The 21,484-nt window shown below is 40.9% G+C and overlaps 3 protein-coding genes across 4 annotated transcripts in view; 2 read left to right on the top strand and 1 right to left on the bottom strand.

The window, feature by feature from the left end:
* tns3 (tensin 3) overlaps nt 1–6,404 on the top strand; it is a 32,828-nt gene extending 26,424 nt beyond the window's left edge. Inside the window, exons 19-27 of the mRNA XM_086273542.1 lie at nt 77–163; nt 239–370; nt 2,528–2,623; nt 3,070–3,147; nt 3,281–3,358; nt 3,581–3,749; nt 3,826–3,894; nt 4,228–4,257; nt 4,376–6,404. Of these exons, the coding sequence (XP_086129668.1) occupies nt 77–163; nt 239–370; nt 2,528–2,623; nt 3,070–3,147; nt 3,281–3,358; nt 3,581–3,749; nt 3,826–3,894; nt 4,228–4,257; nt 4,376–4,520 (884 nt within the window). The 3' untranslated portion in view covers nt 4,521–6,404. The remainder of the gene's footprint in view (nt 1–76; nt 164–238; nt 371–2,527; nt 2,624–3,069; nt 3,148–3,280; nt 3,359–3,580; nt 3,750–3,825; nt 3,895–4,227; nt 4,258–4,375) is intronic.
* Nucleotides 6,405–13,422: 7,018 nt separating this feature from the next.
* On the top strand, nt 13,423–19,005 carry LOC147308370 (insulin-like growth factor-binding protein 3). 2 transcript variants are annotated; one of them, XM_086272377.1, is made up of 4 exons: nt 13,423–14,292; nt 15,069–15,184; nt 15,956–16,075; nt 17,983–19,005. In XM_086272377.1, the coding sequence occupies exons 1-4, from the start codon at nt 13,812–13,814 to the stop codon at nt 18,106–18,108; spliced, it is 843 nt and encodes a 280-aa protein (XP_086128503.1). In that variant the 5' UTR covers nt 13,423–13,811; the 3' UTR covers nt 18,109–19,005. The 2 variants fall into 2 exon arrangements, with proteins under 2 accessions (XP_086128503.1, XP_086128502.1); XM_086272376.1 differs by having other exon boundaries at nt 14,943–15,184.
* Nucleotides 19,006–19,063: 58 nt separating this feature from the next.
* LOC147308369 (insulin-like growth factor-binding protein 1) lies at nt 19,064–21,164 on the bottom strand. The gene is made up of 4 exons (XM_086271623.1): nt 20,810–21,164; nt 20,528–20,670; nt 20,241–20,369; nt 19,064–20,106 (listed from the first exon to the last, which is right to left on the bottom strand). Exons 1-4 carry the CDS (start codon nt 21,153–21,155, stop codon nt 19,981–19,983), a joined length of 744 nt encoding a protein of 247 aa, XP_086127749.1. The 5' UTR covers nt 21,156–21,164; the 3' UTR covers nt 19,064–19,980.
* Nucleotides 21,165–21,484: the final 320 nt, after the last annotated feature.

Below are 21,484 nucleotides of genomic sequence, written 5' to 3'. Positions count from 1 at the left end.
GAAACTGAAAGCCTCGTGGGTGTCATACGGCTCGTTGAGTGATTTTTGTTGTTTTCTTTGTCTGTGTATTTTCCAGATGTGCTAGCCAACAAGCAGGTTACTGTAAAATTTGTGCAGGATACATCAAAATTCTGGTACAAGCCAGACATCTCAAGGGATCAAGGTAGGTGCCAAATGTAAACACTTTTTTGTTAAGAAAATTCTCGAGCTACTTCAATCATTGTTTCTCTCTCTTCAGCTATTTCAGTCTTGAAAGACAAGGAGCCAGGCTGCTTTATTGTGCGGGACAGCCACTCCTTCAGGGGGGCCTACGGTCTGGCTATGAAGGTGGCTACACCCCCTCCCTCAGTTCTTCAGCAGAACAAGAAAGGTATGGTACATGTGGGTGATTAAAAGACGGCATGAGCACTTCAACATTTGGGACAGACATATTTGCTGGCTTTTTATGTCTGTGTGTTAAATATTGAGTTAAAATCTGTGTGAATAACTTTGCGTAAGACACTGGAAGTGGGTGGAAGCGATTCTAATACAGAAATCCCAACAAGCAAAGCAATCCAACACTTAATTTTATTAAATACAGTTCTGTTCAGTTCAGTTTTATTTATATAGCGTCAAATAACAACAACAGTCACTTTAAGGTAAACACTTGGCAACAGTGGAAAGGAAAAACTCCCTTTAAACAAGGAGAAATCTCTGGCGGCCATCTGCTGCGACCAGTTGACCGGTCCTTCTGCTTTGAATAATCGTGCAAAGGTAACCTAAAGCTCCCTTGGAATGTGCAATATACTTTAAGTGGATCATTCGGGTCAGTTTGTATTTGTATTGTACATAACACATACACAACATACATAAATATCTCTGGGAAATAAACATACATCACAGTATTACAGAATTTCATTGATAGTTAAGATATTAGAGATTGGTCCAGTGGTCTGGACAATCCTGGGAATGGTGCATAGCATAAGCACAGACAAAGCCATCTTCAGTTACAGCCCACTGTGCGCACCATCACAGTGGAACCTAAGAGTCCCTCTCTCCCTCTGCTTGTGAGTGAACTCCTGTCTTTCTGTTTCTCTCTCCTGGGCATCATCATCACGATGCCAAAGGGACCCCTATTGCCTGATACTCTTAGATGTACAGCTAACGTTTCACTCATTAACAAAAGACGTGCTGGGTCTGTAAGCCTGCTATAATCCCAGTGTCTTCTTGTGCAAGTGCACTTTCCCACATACTGTAACTGTCTTTCTGAGAAGTCTGTCAGTCCCACAACTGAAGTCAAAACAAGATTTTTGTTTGGTCATCAACTTCCTGGTTTGTTGGTTTAGCATATTTAGAAAATAGGCTAAAGTTTTTTTTTTTTCTTTGTTTGTTTCTTTGTTTTTTTGGTAACAAACACGCAGTCTCTAGAGGACTCTGGTCAAACATTCTCTGGATTGTTTCCACATGTAAGGAAGTACTGACCGAATTACAATACAGACCCAATTTTCTTATTTGGAAAAGGAAAGGAAAGAACACTAAACCCCACACAGTGTGTCAGGAAAAAGTCTGCTTATTCTGAGGGGCACAAAGGATGCCCTTATGCCCTGTCTGCAGTCCTTTCATGTTCCCTTCTCCCCGATTCACACCTGCCCTTTTGTTTGATTTCACCCTTCTTCAATCCAACAGCACCTGTGGTGACATCATGACACAAACCATCTCCAGACTTTGAGCTTTGGGTATTGTGACTGCTTATAAGTGTGAAACCCAACCCACTTTGTGGAGCAGGCTTTTCTCCAAGCTTTTGTATCAAGACGTTCCTCACATACGCTCATCCAGCCCCTTCAGAAGAGCTTCTGTTGAATCATAATCCACCTAATCTCTCTAGAGAATGAATGTAGCAATTTAATGTGTTTGACGCAACACTTAAAGGCTGGGAAATTATGTGTGGTACTGAGATAACTGCTATGAGATGTTATGCAAGTCAGAGTAAGTGTAGAGCAGAGGTTAATTTGTTGGTTTGCATGCCACATAGAGCCCAATTTTATGTGAAGTGGGTCGGAAAAACCTTTTACTATAACTCATATGTTTATGTTCTTTTTTTTCTTTTTGTGTAAAGACGTTTCTGGAAAATGTTTGCATTTCTTGAACTGTCCCTTTACAAAAATGATGATGAACAAGTTTAAATTTTAAAAAGCGCAGTTTTAACAATATGTTTCATTAGCTATGAGTTCCTAATGAAAGATCACAACAGATTTCCATCATCTTTGACTATTTTGGAACTAGTAATTTACTTCTCTGTAATGCGAACAACGAGGAATAGCAGTGCAGACGAGTATTTTTTTTTTATTCAGAAAGAAAGAAAAAGTGATAATTAATGACTTCCCTGCAGTTTTCAAACTTGCCATAGGCCAGACAGGATTCTTGGGCAGGCTCCAGGGGCGCCAAGTTTTACACCCCCAATTCTAGATTTTCAAATACAAGAAAGTTTGCTGAAAAGAAAGTATACTATTCTAGCTAGTTACGTATTTCTTCTTTCTTTTTCTAACAGGAGGAGATTTGGCCAATGAATTAGTGCGCCACTTTCTGATTGAGTGCACACAGAAAGGAGTGCGGCTGAAGGGTTGCCCCAATGAGCCATATTTTGGTAAGACTTTTACATGGTTAGCAAACATCAGTGACACCATCTGGATTTTTGGCTACACTACAGAAATTGTATTGTACCACCACCAGTAGAGGGCAGGAGAATTTCATGAACGCCAAATAACGATAGATCATAGACTGTGATAGACTGGAATTTACCCATACAGTGTTTCATGGTTTATGTCTGATTTCTGTGGCATTTTTTTGTGCCCCGCTTTCTTCAAATATAGCAACTATTGAAGATATATAATCAAATTAAGTGTTCCACTGATGAGAATTTTATTTTATCGTGGTGATAGAAGTTTTTCTCTGTTGTTTTTTCTCCTTCTTTTTCTTTTTTCTGACAGTTTGCAATTTTTCATGAAATCTTGCATTTTTTTAAATAAACATGTCATTAACCAAAACAGATTTATAACTAGAATTCTAATTTAATATGGTATTGTTTTACAGGAAGCTTAACCGCATTGGTCTACCAACATTCAATCACTCCTCTAGCCCTGCCCTGTAAACTTATCATACCTGACAAAGGTAGTATTCAAGTTGTGGCTACCAACATCTGCCTCTCTATGTTTAACTGTCTGCCAGCTTAGTGTTTTCATCTGCTGATGTAACTGTTGAGGGTTTTTTTTGCTGGATAATCTCATTGTTTTCTTGTTCGCAGATCCTCTTGAAGATGTCAGTGAGAACACCTCGCAATCAGTAACAAACTCTGCCGCTGAGCTGCTAAAACAGGGAGCAGGTAATCAGGTTTCTTATATCAGTTGCTATGAAAAGACACTGTCACAAACAGGTGGCCTGACTTAATACGAACGCTGACGCAATCTCTGTGTGCTGTTCTGTTGTAGAAATGAGCCATTTTCCTTGTCCTGTTATTATGCCGTGTGTCACCCAATGCACTCGCTTTGCCGTTATTTGCGCTTTGCAAATCCAAGTGTAATTTTGAATTTGTCTGCTGCTGCAGCCTGTAATGTTTGGTTCCTGGGCTCTGTGGAAATGGAGTCACTAACGGGTGTCCAGGCAGTGCAGAAGGCCACCACTATGGTCCTGAACTCTAACGCTACACCAACCTCCACTGTGGTCCACTTCAAAGTTTCTTCTCAGGGAATCACCCTCACTGACAACCAGAGAAAGTGAGTAAACATAGTTTTTGCATTCTTCATATATGCATAGCTTAGCAATTTCTTACCATAATTTGGCTTCTTTTAGGCTCTTTTTCAGGAGGCATTACAATGTCAATACAGTAATATACTGTGCTCTGGACCCTCAAGATAGAAAGTAAGTATTGTTGATTTAATGTCAAAACACATGCCCACTTGCTATTTGTGTTTCACTAGTTATTATAGAGAAGTATGTCAGTTGCATGTTGTGAATGGGTGATGGGTATTTATTTAATATGGTTTTCATTTTTTTGACCACTTGAATCCCTTTTACACTACAAGTCGCACTGACTGGCCTTTATTCTCTAAAGTATCTAGGAAAATCCAAAATATGGCAAAAGATTAATTTAAATAACTTCATGCAAATCTAATTGACACTTTTGAATGTAAGTATTTAGGTGGATTCAGTGTAGCAAAAATGACACTATTATCCCTTTTTTACTTCCAATAGGTGGAAAAAAGATGGCTGCCCATCAGCAAGGTATGTAGATAATTATATTTTTGCACAGAGACAATGAAAGCAGTTCTTTTTAAAGGTGCACTGCCTGTTTGAGGCAGATGACAGTAATGCTACTAACTACACTGCTCCTCCTCTGCAGAATCTTCGGCTTTGTGGCGAGGAAAACTGGCACTTCGACGGGCAACGTATGCCACCTGTTTGCTGAGCATGACCCCGAGCAGCCAGCAAGCGCTATTGTCAACTTTGTGTCAAAGGTGATGATTGGTTCACATAAGAGTAAGTAGAGGACAAAGCAGATCACTTGGACAGACGTTTGCAACGTCTAGAACAACGAATGAAAGACTGAGAGGCTGAAGAACGGACTAAATATAATGACTCGAGATGGTGATGATCTGAATTTGAACTGAAAAACGTGCAAATGTAAAGTGATCACTGTACGAGGACATTCAGCGACACCTTTAATCGAAAAGTATAAATAACTTTTTAAAAATTTTGTTCCTTTCAGTGCATGAACTGTAAATTAGCTACATAACAAATAACAAAATCATTATCATTTTCACATTGTTTACAACTGTAATGTCTTACACAGTAATACAATCATTATTAACATATTTTAAGTTCCTCATACTAAAGCTGCTTTTCTTACTCATTCATAGCATTTTATGGACCAACCAAGAAAACCCTACATTGTTGTATGTTTCTCTCATATTTAACCAAAAAAGAAAGGATAAAAAAAAACTTCATGCAAGCATTCATTAAGATTTCTTTAGTTGTATCTGATGTAGAAACACCTCATCTAACCAAGCAGGCAGGATTTCTCTGTGGATTTAAAAACATGCAAAAGCAGTGTTGCAAATGTGTATGATTTGGACTTTGTGCCTAACTTCATCACATGCATGATTATTTTATCTATGCAATGTAAATGTTGTTTTTGCTTCTTTTTTTTTAACGTGTAGTTTTGTAAAATGTGCTGCATGTAAGTGGCTTTTTTGAAGGTGTTAAATCAATTTTGCCATAAGATGTATTGGAGTATGACCACTTTTAAAGCTGTCAACATTTTAATGAAAGTGTGAGCGTGCATTTGCGAGTGTTTGAATGAGAGAAATTGTAGAAAGATATTTTAATGAAACCATAATATTCTTTTATTATATATATTCTGCTTTGACAGTAACCGATTAAAAACACATCAGTACTTTTGTAGATGGTACAAAAGACTAAGAATGTAGGGTTACCTTGTGACCTCGGTTCTCTGAGTAAAGAGTCGATTGTGCCAATTCTAGGGCTGCTTGGAGATCAAATTATCAGTGATTTCACGCCAGCACAGGTGCTCTATAAGTGAGCCAGAGTGTCTGTCCACACGCCCTGAATAGCATTGGGATTATCCTTGTACATATCAAATATGTAACAAATTGAAGATTGAGATCAACACTGCAATCTTTCAGTGTCAAAAATAAAGCAGTATACACATACCCCCCCTCCCCCCTTTTTTAATATTTATACTAAATGTGTAAAAGCACACATCCACACACAGGCTGCTATGTTACAAGAACAAATGCTGTTATTAAAAAGAAAACAAAGAAGAAAGAAAGAGGTCAGTGTTGGAATTTGCACAAATAGGGTTAGTGTTTAGCACACTCAGCTAGTCATCTGTCAGTGATACACATTTGCTCCTGACCATTTTATCCAGAGAGGGATCGACAACCACACTAACAGCTGGTGTTATTCTTGCATCAAGTGCACGCTTATTATCACTTTCCATGACCTATTATGTGTACCTCATCCTTATCTCATTCAATACTGTGCCTCGGTGTAAAACATGCTACATGTGAACGATTTATTTGTATATGGGCATTTCCATGTTTTTGTTGACTTGTAAATACTAATCATAATGAAACATTTATTTAATCTTGATCCACTAGATTCAGCAACTAGTGGGAGTATTAGCCTTGTACCCAGAGCTGTAAATATCAGGCTGTTTGTTGGTTTTTGCATGAACTGTAGCGGTGGTAGATTGGGTAATTGAATCCCTTTTATTAGAAAAGGGTTAGCTCTGTCTTGTGTCCTTGTATCTCTGTGCTAAGCTATGCTGTGCAGCCTTATGTAAGTATAGAGACACCAGGATGGTAATATCTACCAGCAAAGGAGCAAATAAATGAAATTTGAATACACCGCTGTTGGTTGGCTTCAATCCGGTAAACAAATACATAAATAAATAGTTCAGGATTATTAAGAGTAACTTTGTAAATGTAATGGTATTGGTATTGTGACATTTGAAATATATTGAATACATTTGAATATTATGAGTTTGTCATAACTGCAGGGAGGCTGCAGATGAATGCTGCTAAACCAAAGACTCTAAGCACAATTCCAGCTTTTCAGGTCTTAGCAACATCAGCTGAACTGATAGCTAAGGCATTTTAGTTTTAGGCTTCTATATAAACATTCCACTGTATTTGGTATCTGGCTATTTTCTCAGAAAATAAATGATAAGTAAAAAAAAAAAGGCTGTGGACCCAGTAAATTTATTTTATCAGTGGAAATAAATGGTATACAATCAGAGATCGGTGTATTAGGTACACTGTGTTGGATCCCCTTAAATTTCAGAGCTGTTTTAATTCTTATTAACATGTCCATGCTGACATGATAGTGTCACACATGTACTATGTGCCGCTACATTATGCATTTGATAATGTACATTGTTAAATGCACATCCGTGATTTAAATCTCCTGTTTCAGCACATTCCAAACTTGCTCTATTTGATTGAGGTCTGGTGACTGTAGGCCAGTACATCAGTTTGAGATGAGATGAGCTTAGTGACATAGTGTGTTATCCTGCTGAAAGCAGCCATCAGATGATGGGTACAGTGTAGTTATAAAGAGACGTGGACATGGTCAGCAACAATACACATGTTGTCATATTCTGGGGTGGCAGACTGTGTGGCGATGGTTGACGAGTGAACCCAAAAGCAGACGTGTGGAAACCAAAGCTTAACTTAAACCAAGAGTGAGCCGTTTATTTAGGCTGAGTGATACAAAAGACAAGACAGGAGGACACTAAAGCAAAACTAACCGGAATACACTGGGAAAACTAAATACTGGAACATGGAACATGAATATCTGAACAGTGACGAGGGAAGAGGAAACACACGGGGAACACAGCTGGGGCAAATAAACATAATGAAAGAGGAGGAAGCAAAACTAAACACACAGGACGTGATACTATCAAAATAAAATGGGAAACACGCAGACTAAGACACACAGACTTGACACTGGAACACCGAAGCAGAAACGAGAGACAAAAATACTGACATGACTGGATACGGAGAACAAGGAGTGAGAGACATGGAGTGACGAGAGGGAGCAAGGGACACGGAAGGAAATGGAGAGGGACATGATGGGCTTGGGGAGAACATACATCAACGCACAACTCAGACAGGGGAGACATGGAATGAGACACAAGGAGGGGAACAAGTAAACAGAAAAGGGAGACAAGACGTGAGGACAAACGACATCTAAAAGAAATGCTCAGTGGATACTAAGAAGCCCAAAGTGTGCCAAGGAAACAACCCCTACACCATTACACCACCAGCGCCTGAACCATTGATATAGTTGATTCATGTTTTCATGTAGCTTACACTGAATTCTAGTCCCATCATCTGAATGTTAAAGCAGAAATCGAGACTCAGACCAGGCTCCATTTTTCCAATCTTCTGTTGTGAGCCTGTTCAAATTGTAGCCTTTTCTGTTTTTAGCTGAAAGAAGTGGCACCCGGTATGGCCCTATGCTGCTGCAGTTCATCTGCTTAGAGTTAGTGTGCTCTTGCTCTGTGTCCTTCACTTTGCTAAGGCCTAATTACAGCTTTGGACTGCCTCAGGGGCCAGATCAACAAGATATTTTGGCCTAGAGGGCGACCGTGGCGCTGTGGAAGCGCATCTGTAACCGGAAGGTTGCCGGTTCGATCTTCGGGCTCTCTGTCCTGGTCGTTGTGTCCTTGGGCAAGACACTTTATACCGCCTACTAGTGTAGGCCAGAGGGGCCGATGGCACGATATGGCAGCCTCGCTTCTGTCAGTCTGCCCCAGGGCAGCTGTGGCTACAACTGTAGCTTGCCTCCACCAGTGTGTGAATGTGAGATTGAATGAATGAATAATGGAATTGTAAAGTGCTTTGGGTGCCTTGAAAAGCGCTATGTAAATCCAATCCATTATTATTAGAGAACTGCTGCTAACTAGATATGTTGTGTTATTTGGACTGTTTTCTATGATGGTCCACCAGCGATGATTGTTCAAGAAATTTCTAGTATATTGGTTGTTTCTGAAGCAACCAGCCTGTCTGGCACCAACAATTGTGCCACGTTCAAAGTCACTTAAATCACCTTTTTGCCATTTTCAGATGCTCATTTTGAATTTCAGCAGGTTGTCTTCCCCGAGTCTACATGACTACATTGGACAGTTGAACCTATTAAAGTGGACACACTGTGTATGATTCATGTCAATCTGTGGCCAGCAGAGGACACTAGCGACACAAAACCGTTGTGACTGTGAAAGTCCCAAGTCGACATCACCTTTGTTGTTTTAGAGCAAAACAGGCTAGCAATTATTACACACTGAAGTGTAACACCACATCTTTTGATGCGTCTGACACACAAATGTCTGTATCATCATCATCATCATCATCATCATCAACTTTATTTATAAAGCACTTTAAAACAACCACAGCTGACACAAAGTGCTGTACATTGGAACTGTAAAATAAAATTACATGAGATATAAATAAAAACCAAATAAAAGAAGAGTGAAATCATTAATTAAATAACTACTTCAATTAAAAGAGAAACTAAGTCTCACTGAGGTTAAAAGCCAAGGAATAAAAGTGGGTTTTAAGACGTGATTTAAAAGTGGACAGTGAAGGGGCCTCTCTAATGTGCATGGGCAAATTATTCCATCACTGTAGAGTGTGAATGCACCTTTCTTACCTGTTGCGTGTGCACATATCCAATGCACATGTCCACCCTCATTTACAAAGTGCACTAAAAGAGTTTCTTCCCTCCAGGCAAGCCTGGGCAGGTTGCTCTTAAGGTGCAGAGAGGGAATACATTTGCAGAGATAAGAAGGAGGAAAGGTGTGCAGTGAAGGACCCCTCCACCCACATTACTGTGTGTCTGCAGGTGGTGAAAGTGAAGAATTCCCGGGGAGGGCAGGAAGGAAGTGAAGGCCCAGTTGTGGCGACTGCATAGAGCCCATCTTCCTCTGTTATTTAGTGTGGAGTGGTCTTGAAATAAAAGGAGCAGGGGAAAATCCAGAGAAGCAACCAACATTATCAGATTACAAAGGAAACTGTCAGGAGAAACACCATTTCACATGGGAAAAATAAGTGTGTGTTAGCATGTAAGATATATAGGTCTAATGCAGCAATAATTTCCCATTAAGATTAATTAATACATCTTTACATTTACTATTCCCAGGCTGTTTTATTATATAAGAATGGCTAAAACCAGACACTACATGTGGGTGTCTTTGTCAACTTTCTGAAGCTATAAGAACTAGTTGACCTTATGGGGAAAAAAACAACTATAAGAAACAATGATGAAGATTAAGTCACATAGATTATCCTTCTCCCAGCAAATACCAGCTTTGCAATAACCCCTTACAGATTTACACCAGCCTCTCCAAATTTCATTTTGCAGATAATTTGGAGGCCTTGTTTACCCGGCTGACAGAACTAGTTCTCATTCCTCGATCACCCCAGTTCTGCAGCTTTTTTACAGCCACTTAATTGGCGGGGCAGGGCCCATCTCTTTCCTCTGAACCAGAACAAAGGTTTGTGGACAGAAATAGAAACTGGATTCTGGGATGGCTGCACAATTTGAGGCCCATGCTTGGCTTTCAGCAGAGGCCAAAACCTGGAAAGGCACCGTGAGAAAACTGTAGGCTTTCATAACGCTTGTTAAATTGAGGTATGTCCAGGTCACATTGAGGTGACAAACAAGTAGATCACTTCATCATAACTCGTAATGTTACTAACGGAATATTGGTAGTAGGTTGAGTCTGTGGCATCACAGCGCTCATACATGCGTGGTGAAACTGGGCATACTCCAAGGTCATTGATTGAGACTGTGGAGGGGTTTCAGTTAGGTCATGGTCTCCGAACAAGAAACAAAAAACTGTGGGATAAAGAGCTTCCTTCGTGGTGTAAATTTGCATTTACAACAGGGTTTTAGAATTTGTGCTAATTGGATGATTGTGGTTTCCAACATAGACTCATCTACCCAAACTACCTCAAAACCAAAAGCACATTTGTTTGTAGATTAATGCATGATGTCTACTACTTTGCAATTTTAATTTTAATGACACATGTCCAAGTCACATTTGAATATCTGTTTCTTGTCATATAACAGTGGTGAGAAAAAAGAGAGAGGTATTTTACACATGTGGGAAAATGTCCCTAAGATGTATGAATACATGTTCAACTATCCTCATAAGTCTAGGTGAGACAGAGACATAGGAAGTGTAACTGTCTTTGGGGGGACTTGGGGTCAAATTGAGTGGTGCCACTCACAGCCCACTTCCGACTACTCTGTAATCTGTCAGGGTGAGTGCTGAGAGTTCCTCTCTCTTTCTCTGTGTCCTTCACTTTGCTTAGGCCTAATTACAGCTTTGGACTGCCTCAGGGGCCAAGCCTCCAGAAACAGGGACCACGATAGACCACTCCAACAAAAAAAAGAAAGAAAATGATTAACTGGCCTTGGAATTAGATGAAAGCTGGCCTCTAGTTTGTTCGCCATTCGACCAACATCCAATAATCACATAATAGCTGAAGCTATGTATGGGTCCAGGTCAGAGCAGAATCAAAGAGAAACAATCATCATATTAATCACTATAGAGACTCCAATTTATCTGTGATCTTAGTCGGCTCAAAAAGCTCTCAGACAGAAGCAATTACATGACAGACAGTCATGAGACCATTCAGGGAAAAGAATAACTTTAAATGTACCAGACTTGTCATGTGATCTGCAACCGCCTCATTCCTCTCCTACTCCAGCACACCTCCACACTGTGTGTATTCCACACACTCTCTCCACAAGCACAGACGCACTGGACCCTGACAAGCAAAAATAGGGAAAGGGTTGTTTTGTGTTTGAGAGTGAGGGACACACACACACACTCTCTCTTACATTGTTCTTCTGGGCTAACTCAGGCATGTTTTGCAGATATCCATCTGATTACAGTACGTGATTTATTTATCTATGAATGTTGGTACTGCACATTCCTTTGCTTTTACTTCCTTACATCCTTTAAGCTACTAAAAGAGCTGCTGTGTTAAAATGCCAAATACAATACCAGAGATAATCACAAGAAGAATTATGAAAATAGCTGTGGAGAAAATTTTGGTATAACTTATGTAAAGGTTTTAAAGTGAAATAAAACCTACTTATTTTATTATAGATTATATTTACCTGTGGGAAGTGGGGCATTATGGCTAATGTGAGCTACAGTCGGGTTGCTGGAGCTAGTGCAGCCCAGTCTGAGGTCTTCAAGCAAGTGTATCTGATTTGTCCAAATCGTCTTAAAACAGTGGAAAATTGCTCCATAGTACCATTTGACAAGCTGTTGCAGCTGGCCATAGTTGCCTCTGACAGCAGGTTATGTTAAACACATGTACAGTAATATCCTGTGTGTGCAAACGTACATTCTTCACACTCCCTCTTTATTGAGAGGCTGCTCTGCGAGACGACATTCCTCCAGTACATTACTCTTAGTCTCCTCTGCTATGCTGAATATGCACAGGTGGCTGAGAGACCCCCTTTCAAAGAGCTATGAGTAGAGGAAAGGGCAGAAAATCAGCAAGCTTTTTCTTTTTTCAGCATATGAACCAAATGTTTTGCATTCCAGAGAGCACTGCTCTGCTGTAGGCCTGTCTGTTAACAAATGGCAGGGCTGGTTGGCAATGGATTTGACACTGACTTCTCAGAAATGTAAAAAATACAAAAAAAACCAAAAACCCTGAACTGTACACCTCAACTCTGCTGCTGTTATTCTGTTGAGGTATTTTGGACAATTTCTGCTATGGTATTTGCTCTCTCATCTGTAACCAATAGTGGACCTAAAAACACCACAGATGTAATTACTCAGGAATTTTCTCACTTACATGTGTGGTATGCATCCTTATTTTAAGGACTGCTTTGTAGCGGAGACAAATGACCGGGACGGAACCAGCTATGTCGCCCATACAAACAAGTCAAGAGACAAATACATGGTTGTACGTGTGAGGAGCAGGTACACAAGGTAGACTTTTTGCATGACACAATAACACCAAATAGCAGATGGGATCCTTAATTATATTTATGGAATGTTTTACTTCATGCAAATAGAGGCAAAACAACAAGTTAAAAAAAATGATAAGTTTACTGTTATTCATAATATTTCTAAAGACGATGTATAGTGTGGGGAAAGCACTATGGTGCAGTGTTTGGCACTAGTGGCTCACAGAAGAAAGGTTCTGGTCATGTCAGGTCTTTGCTGTACCCAAAATCAGCCTTGGACATGCAACTCTACTGATAAGTGAATGAAATCAGTGGATGTGAATTATTATGCATTATCTGCACAAGGAAGTTCATCATTGAGCAGTATTTGATAAATGAATATGGTCAATGTGCAGCTAATGCACACAGCATATACATCTAGTCTGTGTAGTCTGTGAAGTATAAAACGAAATTAAAAACAGAGAGACAAATATATATATATATGCCACCACTGATTTTGGTTATTCTTTAATATTTTAGACCTCAGGGTGTACTGTTTGCATAAATAATAATTTAATAATACATAATAATATATCAAATAATATACTAAAATTTGTAACTGTTTGATTGTTTATAATGTAGGCCTTTAAATTATTTACAAAGGATTTGGATCACCCTATTGGACACCTTTGGTCTACTGGAACAAAACGTTAAGTGCAGCCATGTGACCTTTTACCACGTAAAAGAACGGAAAGAAACAAATGATTCTGGCTTTTCAATGTTAAATAGCGTTTAGTAGTAAGTGTTGATGAATTACTGTAAAAGTCGAAGAGGCACATTGTAATAATAATGCTTGACACACATGACAACTGGCTCCCCCTATGGATTAAGGCGAACATAGCCGATTGCTGAGTTTCCTCTCGTGTGGGGACTTAAGACTTTATATGCACCGTCAGTAAACTGCAAATATGTATGTGTTTGATTAGTATTTAATTTATTTTTGTGGAACATCATTAGTACCGTGCTTCTAATGCTCTTGATTACATTTTGATTATTCCATTTTTTTAAAGATCTCAACTACATTGTTCACTTAAAAGTCATGAGTGAGAGGGTGAAGGAAATAAATGCCTTGGCCTGTGATTTTCTTTTTTTCCTTTTTAATGTTATTTAATATCTGTCTTAAAGAGCCACACCTTAAATCTTGCCTTGCTTTTCAGCAAAACCCCAGCATATTTCTCTGATGTCTTGAAGGAATAACGGAGTAGACGCAATTCAGCAGCACACCACAAGCTATTCGGGGGTGTGACTACGGTCATTGGGGTCTATATATTGAGATGTTTTGTCCGCTGTCTTTATGTGAATGGGAGAGAAGCTGCCCAGTGAAAAGTCCCCACGGCAGGACAGCGCACCTCCTCACTTCATTCGCTCTCAGACACAGCACCATGGATTCCTGTTTTCGCGCACTTTGCATGACTTTTGTCCTGGCAACGTTCACCTGGAGGTCAGGTGCGTTCGGACCTGTTATCAGATGCGAACCATGTGATCTTGCTGCACGGCTTCTGTGCAAACCTTTACCCAAGGACTGCTCGGAGAAGGTCCGCGAACCGGGCTGCGGCTGCTGCATGACTTGCGCGCTGAGTTTCGGCCAGCCGTGCGGCGTGTACACCGGGAGATGTGGCTCCGGCCTGATTTGTCAACATCAACCCGGTGAAACGAAACCTCTGCAGGCTCTGCTGGAGGGACGGGGTATTTGTGCAAACGCTACTAACAAGCGACAAACTACCAGACCAACAGTGCCAGTCAATGAGCTACCAGGTAATTCATCAGCGTGAGTGTTTATGCCTCAAAGTGCGCTCTTTTAGACACCTTACGTATCACTGGTTAATGACCACAATTTCGGTAGTTGCAGAAGAACTGGTAAATCTTTGCCAGTGGTCGTCGGGCAATGTAAGAATTACCAGATGTTGTATAAAAAGAGAAAACTTTTTTTCTTTTAGCAATAAAAATCCAGCTAATATGTGAAAACACTTTGATGTGTTTAAAACGTCTTTACATCAGAGGAACGAAGGTGGTGGATAAGGCTTTAAGCAGTGCGCACTGGAGAGATTTCGATTGTGGAAAGAAGAAGTGCCTCTTTGTGCCGCAGAGGGAAGACTTGAACCCTCCCTGAATTCATTGTAAAGAATTCAGGTCAGATAAATGTTAAAGCCTAGCCTGCATCTTCAAGGTTGCATGGTTTCTAGTTTGTACTTTTGAATGAAATCAAATTAAAAAAACAAAAAAGGTGGGCTTTTTATTTTTTATTTTTTACTGGAAGTCAAGGTTTTCTAAAGTTTTTCAGAAGATGCTTTTAAAGCACACAATACCCATGTCCCTCCCCTGAACCCTAGCCTGTTGAAAAAATGTGAAATTAACACTCTGCTATGTTTGTTTATAAACACATTTTTATTTTCACAATTTTTTAGCAGAGAATGCTGATACTCAGGATGAAGAGCGCAATTCCACTGATTCGGGTGTTCAGACCACTACATACAGCACCCACAGACCTATTGGACCATTTAAGCCTCCACTTCACCCTTTCATCCCCCCAGACATCCTGAGACGGGAACAACAGAGAAGAACCCAGTTCTTTAAAACGGGGGAGCTACCGGGACCACTCGTCACAGATCAACAAAACTCTCTAGAGACCAAGCGGGAGCCTGAGTATGTAAGTACCACAACCAATATTTTTTCTGTCTTCAGAGCACACTGGAGGAATGTTTTTCTCTTCTTCCTCTGTGCTTTGGTGTTTTTTTCCCCCTGCGGGTGATGAAATGCTTTGGGTAGCGGTGCTGACGTTTGGCAGAGATTGTGAGCCAGTAGAATGGCATGGCAGCAAGCGGGTGCCATAGCCCTGCGGCTGACCTGGGTCAGGCGGTTGTTTGGCCACAAGGCGTCCGCGTGCCGGCTATACTGAGAGCCAGCGAATGATGGATTGGCTTATGTGAGTGCCTGTTGGGAAGCCCTGCTGCTATTTTGATCTTCTCTTTGGCCCAAGAAGTGAGCACACTGTAGTAATGGGCTTTGACTGGCTGTTCTGATTAGTGACTTGAGTACTTGGACTTGAGGACAAGCCTTTTGACTCTGTCTTTGAGCTGTTTGAATTCACTTTAGCCCCCCCAGTCTTTGTGTAAGACTTCTAAGCAGCTTTGGCAAACTGCTAAACCTTCACAAGCCAGATGAATTCATTCCTCATCTGCCACCTCTTTCATATTGCAGCCACCATTGTTTAGGTATTACAGCAAGGCAGCGTGAGTCAGCTTTATTAAAGTGTTAATTCACCAAAACATTAATGTCAAAAACCCACTGCCAAATGGCATTGCTAATGAGGAAGTATAAACGCTTTATTCGCTTTTTATCTGTCTTCAAAATGAAACTATAGAATTTCTGATGTTAAAGGAAGGTACTAAAAACTGGTGATGTCTTCCCTCATTCACAGGGTCCCTGCCGAAGAGAGATTGAGAGCATTCTCAGCAACCTCAAGATCTCCAACATTCTCAACCCCCGAGGTTTCCGCATACCAAACTGTGATAAGAAGGGCTTCTATAAGAAAAAGCAGGTGAGAAAAAGTATACCTAATAATTTGATATTTGAGTGTTTTAGTAGTGCAGTGGTTCTCAAGCTTTTTCTGGCAGGCCTCAGTACAAAAGCCAAAAGAATGCTTGCACCCCACACCCTACAGTGTTTATCGACATTTAACAATCTAAAAGAATTCAAGATGAATTTTACTTTTAAAAAAATGTCAGTGCAGTTTCATCAGCAAACACATCACAGTCAGTCTTCTTAGTTTCTCCTAGTTGTTTGTGCCCATCACCAGTGGCTCATTGCCCCCCTAGTGGGACCTGCCCAGCAGTTTGAGAATCATTGGCTTAGTGCATCCTTATTCAGTGGACACGAAGGGCTGTGCATTATTTCACGATCTGCTTAATGCAAACTTGGTTACGGAATCAAAATGCTGTAAAAAGGAAATCAGCATTTGCGGAGTACATTCATAATGATTACAAGACGAATGACTCAAACTTAAGGTCTCCTGCAGCCCAATTACAGATTTGTTGCTGTCCTCATGTATTCATTGGTAGTTATTAGAGCCTCATCATTGCACCACCACACCAGTGAGGTATACCCTAGCCACTGGCTCTGGAAACTGGAACCACAGGGACCAAACCCCAGCGGGGTTGACGGCAGGGACGATGGCCATTTAACGGAAACCCTCCCAGGGAGACAGACGTCAAGGTGGCCGCCGGCACCCCATGTGCTTGCCCCATAATTGCTGGACTTTTGAGAGGCAGACACAGAAATAGAGCCGAAGCCATCCCAACGCTCACATGGTTCACCCACGATCGGGTTGTAATAAATGAGTGGTTCTGACGCATTCATATGGAGGCACTTAGGGCTCCCGCACCACTGCATCACAGAGGCAGCTTCCCCTATTACATAGCAGTCCCTCCCGCTTAATAGAAGTGTTCTTATTGACCTGCAATCATCTCATAACCAGCCTTACAACGCCAGGCTCATTGTCTTTGTTTATGCAGAACGGACCTTCTGCACCGCGCTAAGCCTTTAGGCACTGAAGGAGTGGCAGAGATGTTGTGGTGTTCAGTTGAATTTGAACACTCGGATGACTCTAAGGGAAAACAGCTCTTGTTACAATGATTATTAACAGTAAATGCCTCTTAGAGGGAACATAACAAACTACCCAATAATGATTTTGGTGTTGAAGAAGATGCATTTATAAAAATAAATAAATAAATTGATTAATGTATTTGTTTCCCCAATAGACAGCCTGCGTTTTTTTGTTTTTTTTTAACTTGCCGCCAAAATTTATGGTTCACTAAGAATTTTTCATTCATCATGATAAAGACTGTTTATGAAACTCTCCACCTAAGATCAGACCTCACTGAGTAAGGATGTCTCCCCGCGTGACCAGTCTCTTCTGTGCAGCAGCAAGTGTTGCTTTAGCCCTTGAAATGAATGGCTGTATGTTTAACTAGAGTGGAGGTTGACCTTTAGTAAAATTGGCAGTAAAATAACAGCCCTTGGGTAGCTCCACAGACTCTGTAAGTCATTTGTAGTAGGCCTACCCATAATTTGGAGCTGTGGGGTATAATCAGCAACAGATGATTCGTACTGGCCACCAGCTTCTGAAAATAGATCTTGGTTCACAGTTGTTCACAAACGGGACTAAGCAAATATTTTACCAGGTTTCTGTTTACCTTAAAGGTCTCTATATGTGTGTGTAACAGGAGGTAGACCATAAAAGCAGCTCAAAATACCACAGCGTGTTGGATAGCAAAGGCTCAGCACAATCTGACCATTAATGACTCTTAACTATGCTTTTCTGCTTCATTGACTAAAGTGGCCTGTTATCCATAATGCTTCATATTCAACCGGATTTGTACATTCAGCTTTCCCACCTCCCCCCACCGGTCTTCCCTCGCTTCACCTTGTTCTCTCCTTCACTTTCAGTGCCGTCCTTCCAAAGGCAGAAAGCGAGGCTACTGTTGGTGTGTGGACAAATATGGGCAGCCTCTGCCAGGTCTTGATAGGAGGGAGCGAGGAGATACCCAGTACTACAACTCTGACAGCCAATAGGAGCAGAGCAGGATGGGAGGGAGGGAGGCTGAGATTGAACGGCAAGAACTGTAAACAAATGAAGAAACCGAGGATATTGGAAGAGAGGTCAAGAGATGGCTCAGCCGATATATGGATGTTTGCTATTTCTAACTGTTGCCTGTGGGACCTTTTTCTGAGGCACAGCGCAGAGCGCAGCAGAAGAGTACCGGGCAGAAAAAGCCTGTAGCCTCTGTACATGGATGGATTCTTCATAACCTGTTTGTCTCAGATTCAACCCGGACACCTTTTGGAATAATGTTACACCTAAAGAAACTATCTCAGAGGCCTTATTCTGATTTTAAAGCACAAAGACATGTCACAAGCAGTGATAAGAGAGCTCTTCATTTACGCACAATTAAATGGCATTGCATATGTGTAAATGCTTGTGATTTGTAATCATTATTTGTATGCTTGTGATTTGTTATAAAGCCATTGTGTTTTGTCTTGACAATGTATGTATATTTGAATAAGTAAGCATGCAGTGATTTAAGTATGAACTCCTATTTGTATGAATTCCATTATTCCGGTTGCTTCCTGCTCCAAGTAGGGAGTTGGTTGGGACCGTGCAGCTCAGACAACACAGCGCATAGAAAGTTATTTTTTACTCTGGGTCTCACGCCACGGAAAAAGAGATTTTGTTTCATGATCTGTACTGTGTGTGCGTGTGTGGGTTTTTTTGTTTGTTTGTTTGTTTTGTTGTCGCTTTGCATAAGCTGAATATAAGAGATAAGGGGTCCTTACAGTTATCTCCAGTCTCTGTGTAGCCAGTGATATTTTTTTAGCACTTGTCTTGGATTAAGTGGTCAGTTTAAATATGCTGTTTGCATGTACAATGCAACCCTCAGAAGTCTATTTTTACTTAATAAAGGCAGTATAAAGTTACCCAAGTATTGTTGTTTTTAATGTTTTGTAGATAGACACAAAACAAAACTCCTTTGTGATAAAATAAGATTTTATTAAGATGCACATCCACAGAATTAGAGTATATACAACAAACCCAATAATGGAAAAAGCAGCATTCCAGGGCAATTAGCATTCAGTTGAAACTGGATCTACTGCACATAGCTACAACAACAAACAAATCTTTAAACACAAGTGAATGATAATAAATACTAGAGTAGGTAGTCAGATAAAGAAAAGGTCAAATAAAGTCCCTAATGTGAGAAGATGTAGCTGAGAAGAGGTCTCAGAAATCCTCTGCTCAAACTGTGGACCTGCAGAGACCAGCAGAGGTAGACGAATGATGAACAACCCATCCCAAACCTCAGCGTGGCTTGGAAGAGCACTGATATGTTTGTGCTAGGCCACCATGCACATACTTGTGGCACTTTAAGCATTTCACCCAATACCCATTGAGGAAACGCCAATGGAGATACATTCAGACAATGTCAACAGAATGAATGAATGAGCTGCTGTGTTGTTTGCTGCCGTGCACAGCTCTAGTTATGAATGAATTAAACAAAAATTTATCCTGAAGTCTCTCAAATGGGCTTGGCACCGTAATGGACCTGTGGTTTTGAGCAATGGAGTTATTTAGTCAGAAACACAAATGTATACAGTGTCGCCCTATATTTACAACTGAAAAAAATAAAACAGGCAAACATATAAAAGATCTAAAAATGACAAATGGTTAATGCTTGTAAGAATATACAGGCAGCGAATAAATAAGTTGATCATACATACACCACGTAAATAAGATGGGAGGAAATTTCCTCCACTCAAATAAGTTTTCACAGTTTCATTTTTGCAAAGGAGAGCCGGCTCATCAGGCGGCTGACCTCCTGTTGCTGTTAATGTGTGTGCCTTTGTGTGTGTGAAAGTTGGTTTTTGAGTGACAACAGAGTCCATCCTTCAGTGAGTAACTTCTTGATGGCACTCTGAGTCACCGACCAAGTCGCTCGATCCTAGGAGCCTCTTCCCATTCCAAGACGAGACGCACCAGCAGCGAGCGGGTGGTCCAACGAGAGATGACTCGCACTGAAAAGGAAATAAAAATGGCATCTCTCACAAATAAATCACTCATTATTTTATAATAAATCCCTTTTGGGAGTCAAAATTCATTTTGTTATGGTGAAATTTCTGAAAAAACAAACAAAAAGTTAAATTCTCACCTGCTTGGCCTTGTAGAAGCCATGCTTATCACAGTTGGGAAGGTAGAAAGTTGTGAACTTCTCTCCTAACCTCTGCTGAGAGGTGGCTATCGTGTCCAGTGCTTCGTGCAGTTCAGTGTGACATGGACCCTGTGTAGGAAGAGAAACAATGAGAGCTACAGTCTCCTAAACACAAATGCACCAGCAAATTATCTACACCCCCTCAGAGCCATCTACTCCCTCTTGTGGAAAGAGAGATGAATTACTTTGAATAACCAGTTAGTCGGATTGTTTATTTTTCCCCTCACCTGTTGCACCAGTTTGTTGCGTATGGCATTGACCTTAGCCTTGAGACTCTCCTGGCCTTCAGCAAAATCTTGGTGATCAAAGGGAAGGTTAAGTCCCAGAATGTGCTGCAACGAGCCATGGTCAGGGACTCCTCCATCTTCCTCTGTAGAATTTTTAGAAAACAGAGAGCATACATGGCACATGAAATGGAATGGGGTTGCACTAAAGATGTAATTTCAATGCTGTGAACTTTTTTTAATTAATGAATATCAATATGAGCACATATGAAACAGCCAGGCTACCTTGGCGGAGGTCTACAGTGCAGATTCCTTGTCCTCTGGTCAGAGCGTGCAGTGGTCTTGCTTCACCAGGCCTGGGAGTGCAGCGGAGACCCTCAGCACAGTGGGCTGTGTGAACTCCACAGGAAGCCCCCTCCTCGAGCGCACAGGCCATGCAGCAGCCACAGCCTGGCTCCCTTAACACCTGCTTGCAGTCTGCTGGGATGGCGGGGCAGTCGTTCAGCTTCTGTTGAGTACAGGGGGCACAGCGGATGGGCTCTGGCCCCACCACCGGAGATGACCTCACTACGGACAAGACAACCAGAGCCGCCGCTGCCACAAACGTCAGCTTCTCGCTTAATCCAAACATTTCCTTCTGATGAAATTCTTTAGCTTTTTAGACGTTGTTTAAAACTGTCAGTTTCTTCTAACAAGTCTTCTCTGAACTGGCAGTATTTATATGAAAGCTTTGGCCTCCAGAAGGGTTAATAATTGACTCAGCACAGATATAAAATATTTTTCACAAAGCTGCTGTAAAAGGTGGATGACCCCGCTTGCCTTGCGTAGTTTGAGGTCATTTGTCAATATTGACGCTGGAATGCACATCAAAACAACTTTTGACGTGCATTAGTCATCTTTCTTTAACTTTAGAGTTATGAAAACAACTGAACAGTGCTGCTGAAATTCAGTACAATGATG

Source organism: Aulonocara sp. 'chitande type north' Nkhata Bay, linkage group LG18, assembly GCF_057382095.1.
Source record: "Aulonocara sp. 'chitande type north' Nkhata Bay isolate Kocher_YH1m ecotype deep benthic linkage group LG18, A_spYH_male_GT1.1, whole genome shotgun sequence".
NCBI classification, from domain to species: domain Eukaryota; kingdom Metazoa; phylum Chordata; class Actinopteri; order Cichliformes; family Cichlidae; genus Aulonocara; species Aulonocara sp. 'chitande type north' Nkhata Bay.
This window is presented reverse-complemented; position numbering and strand designations above follow the sequence as displayed.

Excerpts from the sequence above, each read along its gene's own strand:
- LOC147308370 (XM_086272376.1), top strand. The coding sequence starts at position 13,812 with ATGTTTTGTCCGCTGTCTTTATGTGAATGGGAGAGAAGCTGCCCAGTG. Across the intron at positions 14,293-14,942 it reads GCCAGTCAATGAGCTACCAG|CAGAGAATGCTGATACTCAG; the intron begins GTAATTCATCAG and ends ACAATTTTTTAG. Across the intron at positions 15,185-15,955 it reads CCAAGCGGGAGCCTGAGTAT|GGTCCCTGCCGAAGAGAGAT; the intron begins GTAAGTACCACA and ends CCTCATTCACAG.
- LOC147308369 (XM_086271623.1), bottom strand. The coding sequence starts at position 21,155 with ATGTTTGGATTAAGCGAGAAGCTGACGTTTGTGGCAGCGGCGGCTCTG. Across the intron at positions 20,370-20,527 it reads GCAACAAACTGGTGCAACAG|GGTCCATGTCACACTGAACT; the intron begins GTGAGGGGAAAA and ends CTTCCTACACAG. Across the intron at positions 20,107-20,240 it reads GCTTCTACAAGGCCAAGCAG|TGCGAGTCATCTCTCGTTGG; the intron begins GTGAGAATTTAA and ends TTTCCTTTTCAG.